This window comes from Oreochromis niloticus, linkage group LG7, assembly GCF_001858045.2.
Source record: "Oreochromis niloticus isolate F11D_XX linkage group LG7, O_niloticus_UMD_NMBU, whole genome shotgun sequence".
NCBI classification, from domain to species: domain Eukaryota; kingdom Metazoa; phylum Chordata; class Actinopteri; order Cichliformes; family Cichlidae; genus Oreochromis; species Oreochromis niloticus.
In genome coordinates, this window is record NC_031972.2 from 22311762 (window position 1) to 22327296 (window position 15535).

Sequence of the window (15535 nt, forward strand, 5' to 3'; positions counted from 1 at the left end):
GCTTTCTGACAAAAACCTCATCATTTATCTGAGCTAGGGAGCCACACTAGGAGTACACTGGCATGCCCTGTCATTTTAAATTAAACCCCCACAATACAACACAGTAAGAAATCAAAGTATAAATGATCCATAAGATGACGATGCTCATTTTAAACATAGCCCAAAATGATATGAGGGATAGCAGATATGATCAATATGATCATTTGGGGCAAACAGAAACCCATCTGGTGTTTAAACCTTCTGTTCACGAGGGGCAGCCAATCAGAAGAACGTTGACAGAGGTGCTGTCCATTTTAAGGTAAAAATGATTATTTTGAACAGTTATTCATTCACAGCTACCTTCTAATACCATACCACTTATTTATAAAGCACTTTTAAAAATGCATTGTACAATTCATGTGATTTTCATTGTAATAAATCCCAGCATATCAAGAAAGACTTTTCCTTAAGACAAAGAGTTTTATACTATTTTTGAGTCTCCTAAAAATGCAGAAAAGAATTCATCTGCCACCCGTCAGCTGTGGTTCTTTTCTCTTTTACTCCTTGTACCAAATATTGCTTACAACGATAAAATGGATCTTTATTGTTGTAATCCCCTGTAATGAATTTTGAACTGTTTGAACCAACATGGATATGGTACAATTCCTTCTATTGAGAACCACAATAACTGCAGATAGGGATCTCACTTTCTCCGCAAACTATACATCAACAATCTGGATGCTATTAAACCCGAGTGAAAAGGATGAGATGGTGTTTATTGTTATCTGTTTTCAAAAAGCGCTTATAAAGGGAGCTTAGAACAGATTGTGGAAATCCATTAATTCTTTGGGAGGGGGGAAAAAAAGGTGTATTGCCTTGTATGAAATCACAGGATTTGTCGGGGTTGGAGGTGGTGGTGGGGGGGCTGAATTTAACCTGTAATAGCTTTACCTCAGCCGTGCACATTGTCAGAAAAGTCAGACTGAAAAGACTGCAGCACAAAGATAAGACACATGATGCACGATCGTGAATACAAACCACTGGGATGGATCCATTTCTCCGAATTTTCTCTCGCTGTGTGCAAACATACAGATCCATCAGTGTCACCATACATAACTGACACGGGCCAAATGAGTCACCCCGTCATCTGCAGCTCCCTAATCACTTTGTAATCACTTTAAGTGTGCATTGTTGTTGACAGTGTAGCCGCAGCTTATGTAAATAAATATACCAATTTATGCAGGATCGTTTGTTGACAGAGCTAAACGCGGAAGCGACATTATGAAGTGAATTTGAAGAACTAATCCTCAGATTCAGCATACACAAGTCTGTGGCCACACCAAGAACGCTCATCTTTAAATCCAGGTTTCTAATACCAAGAAATCCCCTTTCCTCTAAAACCTTAACAATAAGGATCTTAGGAGCTCTCCACTTCTCATTTTATGCAGTGAAATCTGATTTCTTTTGAAGAAAGGAATGAGGCAAGATTAACTGAATCTGCCGTCCTCCCTAACCTCTTCACAAAACTGCCCAGATTAGCAAGGAATTAGGTTTCAACCGTTTTTATGTGACTGGTCCATAGGGGGGGATTATAGTTTTACTTTTTTTTTTCTTTTTTTTGGCCTCCCAATTTCACTATAAGGGCTTGACACGCTCCTGTAGAGAGAAGAAGGAGAAGGAGAAGAGCAACTGAGGCTCGAAGAGTGCTCTGTGTGTGTGTGTCACAATATCCTGTGATCACCACTGCTTTTGAGCTTTCACTGGAACTTCTTTGGAGGTGGAAGGACTGATCAGGATGGAGAGGCAGAAGTTTCCCTTTACTATTGAGAACATCCTGAAGTATCCAAGCAGCAGTGGAGATAAACGGTCCTACGGAGCGAGTGGTCTTGGCTTAAAAGAGAAGACGGTGAGTCCTGCTGGAGGCCAAACAGAGGCGGTTCATCATGCCTGCCTGTGCTGCTGCTACTGCTCCCACTGTGCTGACATACTCCAGCCTGACTTCATCCACGAAGGTAGGACCACACCTTCTGCTTTTGTCTGTGGTTGAGCTTGATTCTGCTCCCCCAACCTTAAATCAGACCCCCTCCCTGCAGCTTGTCAGTATGGCTGGAACCCAGCAATCCTCTCAGATTCGTGCAGGCTGGGAGACACTCACAGGGAGGAGCAGTCACCCACTCAGCTGCAGAGGCGAACCCGGCGTCACCGGACCATTTTCACCGAGGAACAGCTGGATGCACTGGAGGAGCTGTTCCTGCAGAACCAGTACCCAGACGTGAACACAAGAGAGAAACTCGCACAGCGCACTCACTTAAGAGAAGAGAGAGTGGAGGTAACACAGCAGCATCACATAATTGTTTTTATTAAATATGATGGTATGCTAATAATGTAAATGTGAATAAAAACTGTTGTAGATACTGAATTTAATAAAATGACAGCTCAACAATGTTGCCTCTTTTCTGTCAATCAGGTTTGGTTTAAAAACAGAAGAGCCAAGTGGAGACGTCAGAAAAGACTTTCATTTGTTGTGGGAAACACAGAAAAAAACTAAAAAAAAAAAGTTTGCATGGCTCTGTGTGATCCAATCAAAATAATTTGCATATATGTAACATATAATTCTTATATGTAACCATACATGTAAAATCCTGGCATGTATTGACACTATTACTGTAAGTAAAACCTTGAATTTGTAAATGGGTTGTTGTAGTTTGCACAGACTGTTAAAAAAGTGTCCTTGAGAAAAAATACAGTTGTCGGGGGTTTTTTTAAGAAAAGAATAAATGCCTTTTTTGGGCCACCCATAGAAAACGCACCTAACTTTTTTTTTTTTTTTTAACCCAATTTGAATAGAATTTTAAAGCCTAACTTTATCAATTTCTTTAGCATTTCTTTGTCAAACAAGCGACCAGGGAGTCAGAACTAGCCCGCCAAAGAGTCCAGCATGGCTCAGTGAATGGTTTGCTATATCTGAAAATTACAATGAAGTCATTAATATGTTTAATATGTCTAATATCAATTTTCCCACAAAATGTTGTTCGTTTCTGGTGATGACAGGCATGAAAATGTTTCAAAAGTTTAAATTACTTCTGACTAATTGTTTACACTGTAAATAAATATATAAAAAATTATTAAACTGTTAGGCACTAAAAACTCCACATGTGAAGGTCTTGTAAAGCCACTGTGAGACAGGACACTATAGTTTGTCTTCTGTACTGTAAATGGAGCGTAAGTCTATAAAGCCTTTTTAAAAAATTATATATATAAATATATATATATATATATATATAGATAGATAGATATAGATATATATATATAGATATATATAGAGAGAGATATATAGATATAGATATAGATATATAATTTATATATTATATATAATTTTTTATTATTTATTTATTTATTTATTTATTTAAGTTGAGGTCTGCGAACTATCAAACCGCTTTCAAGGTTTATTTTGGAAAATTCTAGAGAAGTCGTAAATTTCCGGTGACGTAATCATTCGGGCTGTGCGTTGTTTGTACGCTGGTGGCTAAAAGTCAGCTTATGTGTTATAGTTGGTGGCGTTGGGCATTTTTAAGTGTCGGGTTTTTACGTTGTTGGTTAACTTTTTAAACGGTGTTAATCCACTGAAAGAAACATCCTCTAATAGCTTAATTTTCGTCGCTATTTGTAGTAGAAGATTATTTAGCCATCCGGCTAGGAGGCTAACAGGGTCCACAATGGAGGGCAGCGCCAGCGTGAGGAAAGCACTGTCCGGGACTCTCGTCCCTTTGGCGATCTCAACAGTGGCTCTTCAACAGCAACCAGAGGATAAGGATAAGGGAACACTGAAGAGAAAAGTCCTGGATGAGGAGGACTACATTGAGGTAAATAATAGCAGACATAGACAGGCACGACTGTTAGCTAACAACTGTAAGTTAGCAGGCAGGTAATGTACAACACAGCTAAATTTCTTTAGACTAAAGACTTTATTGTACTAGTCTGGACAGACATAGAAGTGTATAACAGCTCCAAATATTATGCAGTCAGTGTGGAAAAAGTGTTTACATATAAAATCTACATATAGGTTTAAAGTAAGATGCTTGTTACGACAGTACTTCACGATATGAAAGTGCAATAGCAAATTGCTCAAGTAAGGATTAAGTTACTAAAGTTACATGAATGCCATGGTAATGGCATGCATATACCCCGAAAATATTTGGTTAAATATTGTTTAACAAGTTGCACCACGACGAGACACTTAAGTAGCTATCAAAAAGCCCTAAATAAATCTAGCTGGATATTGGATCACTCTTCTTAGAAGAATTGTTAGAGTTCATTTAAACTGATTTGGTTCCTGGCACAGACGTGGCTTTAAGCGTAGTCCACAAGTTTTACAAATTTTCTTGTGTTGGAGCACACAGCCCATTGCCACAATGCCTCCAGAGGGTCTTTTAATAATGCTACTGTTTCACACAGTGGGGCAGTCAGACCGCAGGGTCTCTTGATGGGACCTAGATGGCCATCAAGGATCTGGTTCTCCACACTCCTCAGTCTGGTGAGTGGGGTCCTGTGTGTCTGTATACTGAGGCAACTCAGAGTTTAAGCTCAGAGCAGGGCTATATATGTTATATTGGGAAGAAAAAGGGAACAGCTCTGCCCAAACAGAGCTTTCCCACCGGATTGTTGACACAGTAAAACAGACGTACAAATAGTCTCTTCAGATATTAGTTGTCACACTACCAGGAACATTGCCTGGGCAGTAATTCGAGGTGTTCCATGAGGGGAAATCTGTGCAGCAGAATCCTGGGCAGTGCCTTACACGTTTGCTAAAGTCACCTGACTTAATCCGGTCTCAGGACCCACTCGAGCTTCAACTATTCTGCCATTGGCTGACCAGCAAGTTTTTCCTCATGACACTGCTAGTATAAGTCATCTTCATTGTTTACTGCAACTTCTGTAGGCAGGAGGGAAAGAAACCTAATTAAAGTTACAAAAGTTACCACAGTTCTGTGAACTCCCAGATAACTGCCAGTCATGCAGTTCACTTGGAGAATCTCAGTGCAAGAACATTTATAGAGATCAGATGTAGGGTACCGGGGGGTACTTATAGTGTACACGCGTAGGTAGCCTACAGGTCACACAGTTGACTTTGTTTATATGTTTATATGAAATCTCAACCAAGAAGACATAGCTGCATTGTTTATTGTCACTGGCAGTCTTCTGGGAATTCACAGAACCATAATTACCTTCGTAACTTCTGTTTGGAAACCTCACCTTTAGTCCTCCAAACGTAACTCTTGACATTATGGCCAGTTAGCTCAAACTTTGTCACTTCTGACCATAAAACCTTTCTCCAGAAGGCATTTGGCTTCTCCATGTGGGCAGCAACAAATTTAAGTCGAGTTTTTAAAGGTATCGATTTTAGAGCAGGGGCTTCTTTCTTGGTCAGCACCCACTTGGTCCACAGTGAACGGTAAAACTTTTTTTTTTTTTTTTTCTTCAGCAGTTTTCAGTTCATGGCTGGTTTTATGCCTTGGTGGTTACAGGGTTGTTCCTGAACAGCCTAACCAATTTCCTGTCATCTGAGGTTGACAGTTTGGATTTTTTCTCAAGACCTCGGCAAAGTGGTGACACATCTGTTAATCTTTTAGAATAGAATAGAATAATCCTTTAATTGTCCCACAAGGGGAAATTTGGTTGTATCAGCAGCAAAAAAAAACACGCATATACAAACAGAACAGGACACACAGAACCGAAGCACAATTTTTACATATTTACATCATGGACAATAGTTACCAGAGCAGAGTACAGTACAGTTGTTTAAATTAGCGTACACATAGTGTGCAAACATAGCAGGATACTGAAAGATGTTTAAATAGTTAAGAATATTTAGAATAATTAGAAAAGTGCAGATTGTTTATTGTACCCGTGCATTAAAAAGTAAACATGTAACTTTCAATAAGTTAGTGTATATATAAGCTGAGAAAAGTAATGTGCAGTTATAACAGTAAAAGTTGTTACAGCGCTGATGTAAACATCTGCGTTTGTTGGGAGCAGTTCTGATTGTACAGTCTGACAGCTGCAGGGAGGAAGGACCTGCGGAAACGCTCCTTCATGCATCTAGGATGCAGCAGTCTGTCACTGAAGCAGCTCTGCAGTTCAGCAACGTTTACATGCATGGGGTGGGAGACTCTGTCCATCAGAGATGTTATTTTGGCCAGAGTCCTTCTGTCTCCCACCACCTGCACTGGGTCCAGGGTGCATCCCAGAACAGAGCTGGCCTTCCTGATGAGTTTGTCCAACCTCTTCCTCTCAGCTGCCGATAAACCGCTGCTCCAACATACCACACTGTAAAAAATGACAGATGCCACCACAGAGTCATAGAACGTCTTTAAAAGCGCTCCCTGGACTCCAAATGACCTCAGCCGCCTCAGCAGGTAGAGTCTGCGCTGACCCTTCCTGTAAAGAGCATCAGTGTTGTGGCTCCAGTCCAGTTTATTATTCAGGTGAACACCCAGGTACCTATAAGAGTCCACTATCTCAATGTCCACTCCCTGGATGTTCACCGGTGTCAGTGTGGTGGGTCTGCGTCTCCGGAAGTCCACCACCAACTCCTTGGTTTTCCCGGCGTTGATCAGCAGGTGGTTCTGCTGACACCAGTCCACAAAGTCCAGAGTCCACTGTCTGTACTCTGAGTCGTCCTCACCTGTGATGAGGCCGACTATGGCAGAGTCGTCAGAGAACTTCTGTAGGTGGCAGCGTGGGGAGTTGATGGAGAAGTCTGCAGTGTAGAGGGTGAAGAGGAACGGTGCCAGCACAGTTCCCTGTGGGGCCCCCGTACTGCAGACCAGCGTGTCAGAGACACAGCCCTGTGACCTCACATACTGTGGACGTTCTGTGAGGTAGTCCAGTATCCACTGGGACATGTGGTGGTCCACTCCTGATAGCTCCAGCTTGTCTCTCAGAAGTCGTGGCTGGATGGTGTTGAAAGCACTGGAGAAATCAAAGAACATGATCCTCACAGTGCTTCCAGGTTTCTCCAGGTGAGTCAGAGCTCGGTGCAGGAGGTAGATGATGGCGTCCTCCACCCCGATGCCAGGCTGGTAAGCAAACTGCAGCGGATCCAATGAAGACCTCACCAGGGAGCGCAGATGGTTTAGAACCAACCTCTCGAGGGTCTTCATCAGATGCGATGTCAGGGCTACCGGCCTGTAGCTGCTGAGGTCCTTGGAATGGGAGGTCTTTGGTACCGGTACCACACAGGAGGTCTTCCACAGCTGTGGTACTTTCCCCAGTGACAGGCTCAGGTTGAACAGATAAACTAGGATGTCACACAGTTCATCTGCGCAGCATCTCAGGAGCCTGGAGCTGACGCCATCATTTTACATACAGTTATTTCAACTGATGATCTTGTAATTTGCAGTTGTTTAGATATGGCTTCAAGAGATCTTCCCAACTTGTGTAAATCTAAAATTCTCATTCTTAGATCTTCATTGGGTTCATTGGACCTTCCCATTGTTCTGAGTATTGGTCAATCCACTGACTACAGTCAAACAAATCCTTTCTATGCTGGCGAAGAGAAAATACCAGTTGTAGTCAGTCGTGATCAGTTACACAAGGTTTTGTCCTTGCCGTGTCCTTGCCCTTGTTTTGGCTTTGTTAAACCTTTAGCAATACTCAAACGATTTAAGTCAGTGTGTATATATTGAACCTGTATACATAAATGTAACCCTGTTTGGATTAGAGAAAATCTAAAGTGAATTCAAATGTGTACACTCTTGTTTTGTTGTTGTTGTTGTTTTTTTAATTCATTAAAGATGTATACTGTACAGTAATTGCACCATGGAAATAAACTATTCAAAGAAACAATTAAGACTAAAATTACCATGACATCCATGCCCATGATGAGTGTACGTAAACATCTGAACACATCTCTATGTGCCATAAGCCCATATTTCCTGGTAATATGTCCTCTGTATTAACCTTCTGCCTGTGTTTGGTTTTTGTTGACAGAGCTTAGAGAAAATTATCCAGAGGGACTTTTTCCCAGATGTGACAAAGCTGCAGGCACAGAAGGAATATCTTGAAGCAGAGGAAAATGGAGACCTGGAGAGGATGAGAGAAATTTCCATCCGATATGGATCTTCGTTGACAAAATCTACACCACAGTCTTCTGCACCATGTGAGTGAAGTGGAATTAAATAAGACATTTTGTGTTCTCCAAGTAAAATACTGATAAAATACTTGAATTCAACAGGTGTTTTTTCTCATTGAAATTTTTTCTTTCTCTTCTGTTTGTGTAAGATGTGACGCCTGCTAGCTTTGAAACACCAGTGGGCCGGTCGGGATCCCCTGCTTCCACTTATTCTGCTAAAGCTGTAGATGGAGGTAAGTAAGCAGGGTGATGAACACATAACGTCATGCAATAAATATGTAATTTGTTAAAGCTTCACATCCACGTCTCGCTGTTAATCCCTCTTTTGACATTTACAGTGGGGCAAAAAAGTATTTAGTCAACCACCGATTGTGCAAGTGCCCCCACCTAAAATGATGACAGAGGCCAGTAATTTGCACCAGAGGTACACGTCAACTGTGAGAGACAGAATGTGAAAAAAAAATCCATGAATACACATGGTAGGATTTGTAAAGAATTTATTCGTAAATCAGGGTGGCAAATAAGTATTTGGTCAATAACCAAAATACAACTCAATACTTTGTAACATAACCTTTGTTGGCAATAACAGAGGTCAAACGTTTACTATAGGTCTTTACCAGGTTTGCACACACAGTAGCTGGTATTTTGGCCCATTCCTCCATGCAGATCTTCTCGAGAGCAGTGATGTTTTGGGGCTGTCGCCGAGCAACACGGACTTTCAACTCCCGCCACAGATTTTCTATGGGGTTGAGGTCTGGAGACTGGCTAGGCCACTCCAGGACTTTCAAATGCTTCTTACGGAGCCACTCCTTTGTTGCCCGGGCAGTGTGTTTTGGATCATTGTCATGTTGGAAGACCCAGCCGCGTTTCATCTTCAAAGTTCTCACTGATGGAAGGAGGTTTTGGCTCAAAATCTCACGATACATGGCCCCATTCATTCTGTCCTTAACACGGATCAGTCGTCCTGTCCCCTTGGCAGAAAAACAGCCCCATAGCATGATGTTTCCACCCCCATGCTTCACAGTAGGTATGGTGTTCTTGGGATGCAACTCAGTATTCTTCGTCCTCCAAACACGACGAGTTGAGTTTATACCAAAAAGTTCTACTTTGGTTTCATCTGACCACATGACATTCTCCCAATCCTCTGCTGTATCATCCATGTGCTCTCTGGCAAACTTCAGACGGGCCTGGACATGCACTGGCTTCAGCAGCGGAACACGTCTGGCACTGCGGGATCTGATTCCCTGCCGTTTTAGTGTGTTACTGATGGTGACTTTTGTTACTTTGGTCCCAGCTCTCTGCAGGTCATTCACCAGGTCCCCCCGTGTGGTTCTGGGATCTTTGCTCACCGTTCTCATGATCATTTTGACCCCACGGGATGAGATCTTGCGTGGAGCCCCAGATCGTGGGAGATTATCAGTGGTCTTGTATGTCTTCCATTTTCTGATGATTGCTCCCACAGTTGATTTTTTCACACCAAGCTGCTTGCCTATTGTAGATTCACTCTTCCCAGCCTGGTGCTGGTCTACAATACTTTTCCTGGTGTCCTTCGAGAGCTCTTTGGTCTTGGCCATGGCGGAGTTTGGAGTCTGACTGTTTGAGGCTGTGGACAGGTGTCTTTTATACAGATGATGAGTTCGAACAGGTGCCATTCATACAGGTAACGAGTGGGGGACAGAAAAGCGTCTTACAGAAGACGTTACAGGTCTGTGGGAGCCAGAGATTTTCCATGTTTGAGGTGACCAAATACTTATTTGCCACCCTGATTTACGAATAAATTCTTTACAAATCCTACCATGTGTATTCATGGATTTTTTTTTTTTCACATTCTGTCTCTCACAGTTGACGTGTACCTCTGGTGCAAATTACTGGCCTCTGTCATCATTTTAGGTGGGGGCACTTGCACAATCGGTGGCTGACTAAATACTTTTTTGCCCCACTGTATATGCTTTCCCATATTGTATACTCTTCTTCTTCTTTTTTTCTTTCTAGAGAAGAGGGCTGACGACACAGAAGAAAAAACTCTGCCCAGCCTGGACCACTTCCTCGCTAAGAATACCAGTGAGGATAATGCATCTTTTGAACAGATAATGGATCTGGCAAAAGACAAGGAGAAACTGAAGCATGCCTGGTTGTATGAGGCTGAGGCTGAATTCAAACAGGTATGGATGGTTAGCTGTGTAAATGCAGGTGTGCTGATCTGTTTTCTGGGGCTTTCATATGTTCATGAGTAAACTACATTGCTGAAATTGTTTTCTGCCTGTGGTATTTTTGGTAGACTGATGTTGTAGCTTATCCTCGCCTGAAAACTACTACTCGGGTGGTTTCTCATAAGGGACACTTAATCTTCTTTGTAGTGTCAATTTATCACAAAAACTTGTAAAACTATTTAAATCATTGCATTAGTTTCCCACAGACGTAAACTCATAATTTGTGGCTGTGTGGAACACATATATTAGGGATGACCATTTAAACTAGAATTGTTATTCACCAAAAACTGGAAACTGTTTTTCTGAGATTTCTCACTCTAGCTTTACCTGGTGGAGTTTGCTGTGAACCAGATTTTTTTTTTTTGTTTTTGGCTCTGCGTGTTTCCCCTGTTTTATATAGTAGCATCTAATCTGACTGTGCCACGTGCCAGCAAATGGAAGCTAATGTGTTGCTTCTTCTATTTGCTCATCGCATGGTGGTCAGCTAACAGTTTGTAGGACCATTAATACTACTTCCTTCTGGTAGAGGTGCATTATATATTCACTTAGTATATATACTAACTAATTATATACTAACTAATTAAATTACACTCAGGATTTCTTCCCCCCTTTAATAGTGGTTACATTGCTTTAAAAAATACTTTGTGCAGCTGTTTCTTGTCTTAAAGGATAAACAGCATTTTCCCTTCTTTTAAAAAAAAACTAAACAAACTCATGTCTGGTATGACATAATAGACTTCTGCCACCAGAAGGTGACGTTAGTGCACCCAGAAGCTTTGTCAGCTCCCAATAAACAAGAACACAAAGCTAACTATTGCACAGATGCTACTGTACAAACAGAAGATTGCTTTTATAAAGATTTTTACCAAGACAGTCTTGTGCAGAACTCCTTAAAAAAAAAAAAAAAAAAACCCAAAAGACAAAATAAATGTAAATAAACTTTAGTTCAAACTCCACCAGGTAAAGCTAGTGTGACGTAGTGTAACTTTGCATGGTCATTTGAGAACAGTTTGGAGTTGAAGAGGATGAGTATGAGTCCCTTATTCTGAAGATGGACTCCTAACAGGAGTCTTTGTTTCACAGCCTTTCAAAATAAGAGCAACAGGCTTGTCGAGTAGTAAACCACTCACCTAAAACATGCTAAATTGAGTCACCAAACAGACTTAGGTGAGTGTTAGTAGATCCTACCTCTTGGCTGCATTCAAATCATTTATAAAAGTTGTGATTGTTTCCAGCGTCATGAGGAGAACCTTGCCTTACCATCAGTAGAGAAGGCAGCACTCGAATGCACCAAAGCTGGACTGGAGACCTGGGAGTACAAAGCCAAGAATGCCTTGATGTATTATCCAGAGGGTAGGAGGCTCGAGCTTCGATAGTCGTGTTGTGTGAATTCACAAAATTGACTAAATTCACTTGTGTGTGTCAGTAAGTGAGATTTTTATTTTGTTCTACAATTATTATTATTTTCTTCCTTTTTTAAAATCAGGTGTTAAAGATGATGATGCCATCTTCAAAAAGCCAAGGGAGGTGGTTCACAAGAACACCCGCTTTGTTGGAGACCCATTCAGCAAAGCTCTCAACAAGAGCCAGATTCAGCAGGCAGCAGCTCTCAATGCACAGGTAGGTGTTATTAATGTGATACTGTATTTAAAAAAATGACTGTTGTTGCCTTTATGTGCCACTTATTTCTGAATGAAGTGCTTGCACTGCATGCCAGTCTGTTCAAATGGAGGTGGGGGAGGCAAAAAAGTGGATTTCTTGATGATGCAGAACATGTGTTGTGTTGTTTCTGTAGTTCAAACAGGGTAAAGTAGGTCCTGATGGGAAGGAGCTTATCCCACATGAATCCCCATCAATGAATGGATATGGTTATGTAAAAACTCCATCACCTGCACCTGGTGAGTAATCTTATTATTGTGCTTTGCATAGAACAGACCTGTTCCATAATTTAGGGCTGACTGGGGCAGCTAAAGAATTAAAAGTTTACCACATTGAACTGTTTCCTTATCAAAGACGTGATGTGACTACGTTTCGTCTGTTCTCTTCGCCTGCTGCCATTACTGTCAAAAATCAAGCTTTTTTTGTTTTTTTTCCTCATTGTTAGCGCTTGGGGTTTTTGGTAGACAGCAGATAAAGCATGAATACCAAAGTATCTGTTTCCACATTCAGCTTGGAGCTGCTTTGGCAGTAGATTTCTTAATGCATTTGTCCTTACAGGTGTAGCCGAGTCACCTCTGATGACCTGGGGTGAGATCGAGAGCACGCCATTTCGTCTGGATGGATCAGACACCCCGTATGTTGAGAGGAATCATGGACCTTCTTTTAAGGTGCTGAGAATTTACAGGTGGATTGATGGTTAATTTGTAATTGTTTAAGTAAAATAGTTGACTATAATTACCTTTTGTTAAAGATCCCAGAACCAGGGAGACGAGAAAGGCTTGGTTTAAAGATGGCCAACGAGGCTGCCGCTAAGAACCGTGCAAAGAAACAGGAAGCGTTACGAAAAGTCACAGAGAACCTTGCAAGGTATTGATGCTCACTGCGTCTGTCATTTCATTTCCACCAGAATTAAAGTTGTGAAGTCTTGAAGAAATGAAACTAACATTATATTCTTTGTCTTGCAGCCTGACGCCTAAAGGTCTGAGCCCGGCCCTCTCGCCTGCCCTGCAGAAGCTCGTAAATCGGACTTCCAGCAAATACACAGACAAAGCACTGCGAGCAAGTTACACCCCATCACCCTCACACAGACTCGCTGCATGCAAGTCTCCCTTCGGGGGCCCGGCGACTCCTTCGGGAACGCCAACGCCGAACAAAGCAAAGACTCCAATTTCTCAGGACGTCACGTCGCTCACAGACAATCTGCTGCAGCTTCCCAAGAGACGGAAAGCATCAGACTTTTTCTAAGAGCAGCGCCTCTCTGCTTGGATTGTACAAAAATAAGACTTAATATATACATTAAAGAGCACATCATTTTGCTGGAGGACTGGAAAAAGAAATAAATGGTGGAGTAGAGACTATAAAAACTTTGAGCACTAAAATGCAACAAAGGTCATTGTAGGTCCAAGAGAAATAATTTGAATGTCTGAATTCTATTTTTATTTTATTGTCTTTATCTCGCATGCAAGGGTTTTTTTTTTGTTTGTTTTTTTAAACAGCTCCTGCTACTCTAACAGACTGACATTCTCAACAGACAATATTTGCATATTTTAAATCATTTGTATTGTCATTGAACGTTTTTCCCAAAAAATCACACCTGCAAATGAGATGACATTTCAGAGTTTCTCTGCTTCACAGGAATTACTCAAAATAATGTCTTGTTATTACAGCAGGAATCCCCGGCTGCTGTGTTTCCAAATGGGAGAAGAAAATGTGTTTTATTAAAGCTTTTTTTGGGCTAAAATCTGTGTTTGCAATCAGATAATGAATTGTCAGCTGTATAGTGTTGCTCTCCCATCTGTTGGTGCTAAAGGAGTCGGGTCAGGGTTCAAATACAAAGACCTGTCATGCTTTTATGTTTTCAAATAATTCAGTCAGAAATGCTTCAGTCTGGTTTGCTGTCAGAACTGATGGTAAAGAGGCCTTTTTTTTTTTTTTGCAGTAGATTTAAAGTGTCTCCCTGTCAGTTGTGTGCATCCTAGTTAAAGTTAACATTTCATTTGATCTAAGTATGTTTTATCTCAAAGAAAAAGGTGCTTGTGTAGCGTTGCCACACCTTTTTCGGGTTTATATGTCCGTTTAAAGAATGACTAGCCTGACTTAAAAAAAATAAAAATTGATTTTTCCATACTAGCCAATGTTAGAGATTCCTTCAGGACAGCACTAAGACATGGCAGAGACAATATTTGCATTTAAAATAAAGCCAATACGAAACTTCAGTCAAGTAGTTATGAGAGCTTGTCAACATTTCAAGTTGCTATCTCAAGGTTCTGACTTACAGATGGCAAGAACAGTTTTTGTTTTTTGTTTAGTGGTGGAAAGGAGCTTCCATAAGTAGGTGTCATCTGACAACACAGCTATTTTCGTACAAAGGTCTCCCCTGTTTCCCCTTACCTCCATCATTTCTTGATGGAGGTAAGGGTGAATAATAAAACGTCATTATTGTTTCAGCCGAATGTTACTCCTTTTTAAAAAGCTACTGACTCTAAATGATGTTGTATTAAAGTGGGAAGAGATTACATTCACTGTCTGTGTTGTCTGAAGGAATAATTACACTGATCATTAAGTCTTTAGTGCACAAACAATGTGATTTATTTTAAATGTCAGCTTCTTCAGTTCAATTCAAGTTTATATATATAGCGCCAAAACACAACAACAGTTGCCTCAAGGTGCTTTACAGTAAAAACCCTGCAGTAGTTTTGGAGAAAATCAGATGATCCCCTGTGAGCAAGTACTAGATGACTGTGGGAAGGAAAAACTCCAGTTTACCAGGAAGTGACCTCTGTTTGGATCAGGCTCAGGGAGAGGTAGCCATCTGCCCTAACTGGCTGGAGGGGTTGAATGGAAACTTTCTTAAGTAAGATTCATAATAGCTTTAGGACAAGGTTTGTCATCCACATTCCACTTCATCTTCAAACTTCATCTAGACATGTTCCAAATGTCTGGCACGATTTAGTGTTGTTGGGTTAAACTATATACTCTTTCTCAGCTGCTTTTTTTTTCTTAATCTTTTATTGAAAAAGACTATTTGGTTTAAAGTCTTTAAAAATTGACATAGTTTTGTATAAATTTGCAGGATAAATTATCTAAAGTTTAATTTTCTTTTTAAAAAGTTCTAAAAAGAAAACATAAAATGTGCACACAGCTTGAATTATGTGCAAATTATCTGAAAGTAAAGATTTTCAGCTTTAAACTAAATGTTTTAAATACATTTAGAACAAAATAGAAAAGACAATACTAAATACAATCAGTTAAATTTACAAGAATAACAGTTATATTTAGAACGTTATATTCGATACATTAGTCTTAAAACCCTTTTCTCACGTTAAATATTATTATTATTTCCCAGAGATGATAATAATAATAATAATAATAATAATAATAATAATAATAATAATTGTATGATGTACATCTTGTGCCTTTTTGGTTTTATCTTGAGTTAAAGAAAATATTTAACTAGCGATAATATTTAGAGTTGGATGGCCTCAGCACACACACACACAAACACACACGCACGCGCGCAATAAGCCCCGCCCCTGGCTCTTCCAGCTGATGG

At 40.6% G+C, this 15535-nt stretch overlaps 2 protein-coding genes across 2 annotated transcripts; both read left to right on the forward strand.

The window, feature by feature from the left end:
• Positions 1-1640: 1640 nt before the first annotated feature.
• On the forward strand, positions 1641-2682 carry LOC100693465 (homeobox protein goosecoid-2). The gene is made up of 3 exons (XM_025908612.1): positions 1641-1991; positions 2073-2308; positions 2447-2682. Exons 1-3 carry the CDS (start codon positions 1775-1777, stop codon positions 2525-2527), a joined length of 534 nt encoding a protein of 177 aa, XP_025764397.1. The 5' UTR covers positions 1641-1774; the 3' UTR covers positions 2528-2682.
• A 760-nt stretch (positions 2683-3442) lies between these two features.
• ess2 (ess-2 splicing factor homolog) lies at positions 3443-14500 on the forward strand. Its single transcript, XM_005470283.4, has 10 exons — positions 3443-3842; positions 7972-8140; positions 8263-8346; positions 10106-10275; positions 11559-11676; positions 11810-11943; positions 12119-12221; positions 12541-12650; positions 12734-12849; positions 12948-14500. Exons 1-10 carry the CDS (start codon positions 3696-3698, stop codon positions 13225-13227), a joined length of 1431 nt encoding a protein of 476 aa, XP_005470340.1. The 5' UTR covers positions 3443-3695; the 3' UTR covers positions 13228-14500.
• The last annotated feature ends 1035 nt before the right edge of the window (positions 14501-15535 follow it).

Bases quoted from the DNA above. Each gene is read 5' to 3' on its own strand.
- LOC100693465 (XM_025908612.1), top strand. From the start codon at position 1,775: ATGGAGAGGCAGAAGTTTCCCTTTACTATTGAGAACATCCTGAAGTAT. The intron at 1,992-2,072 runs GTAGGACCACAC...CCCTCCCTGCAG, and splicing joins GCCTGACTTCATCCACGAAG to CTTGTCAGTATGGCTGGAAC. The intron at 2,309-2,446 runs GTAACACAGCAG...TCTGTCAATCAG, and splicing joins TAAGAGAAGAGAGAGTGGAG to GTTTGGTTTAAAAACAGAAG.
- ess2 (XM_005470283.4), top strand. From the start codon at position 3,696: ATGGAGGGCAGCGCCAGCGTGAGGAAAGCACTGTCCGGGACTCTCGTC. The intron at 10,276-11,558 runs GTATGGATGGTT...GATTGTTTCCAG, and splicing joins CTGAGGCTGAATTCAAACAG to CGTCATGAGGAGAACCTTGC. The intron at 12,222-12,540 runs GTGAGTAATCTT...TTGTCCTTACAG, and splicing joins AACTCCATCACCTGCACCTG to GTGTAGCCGAGTCACCTCTG.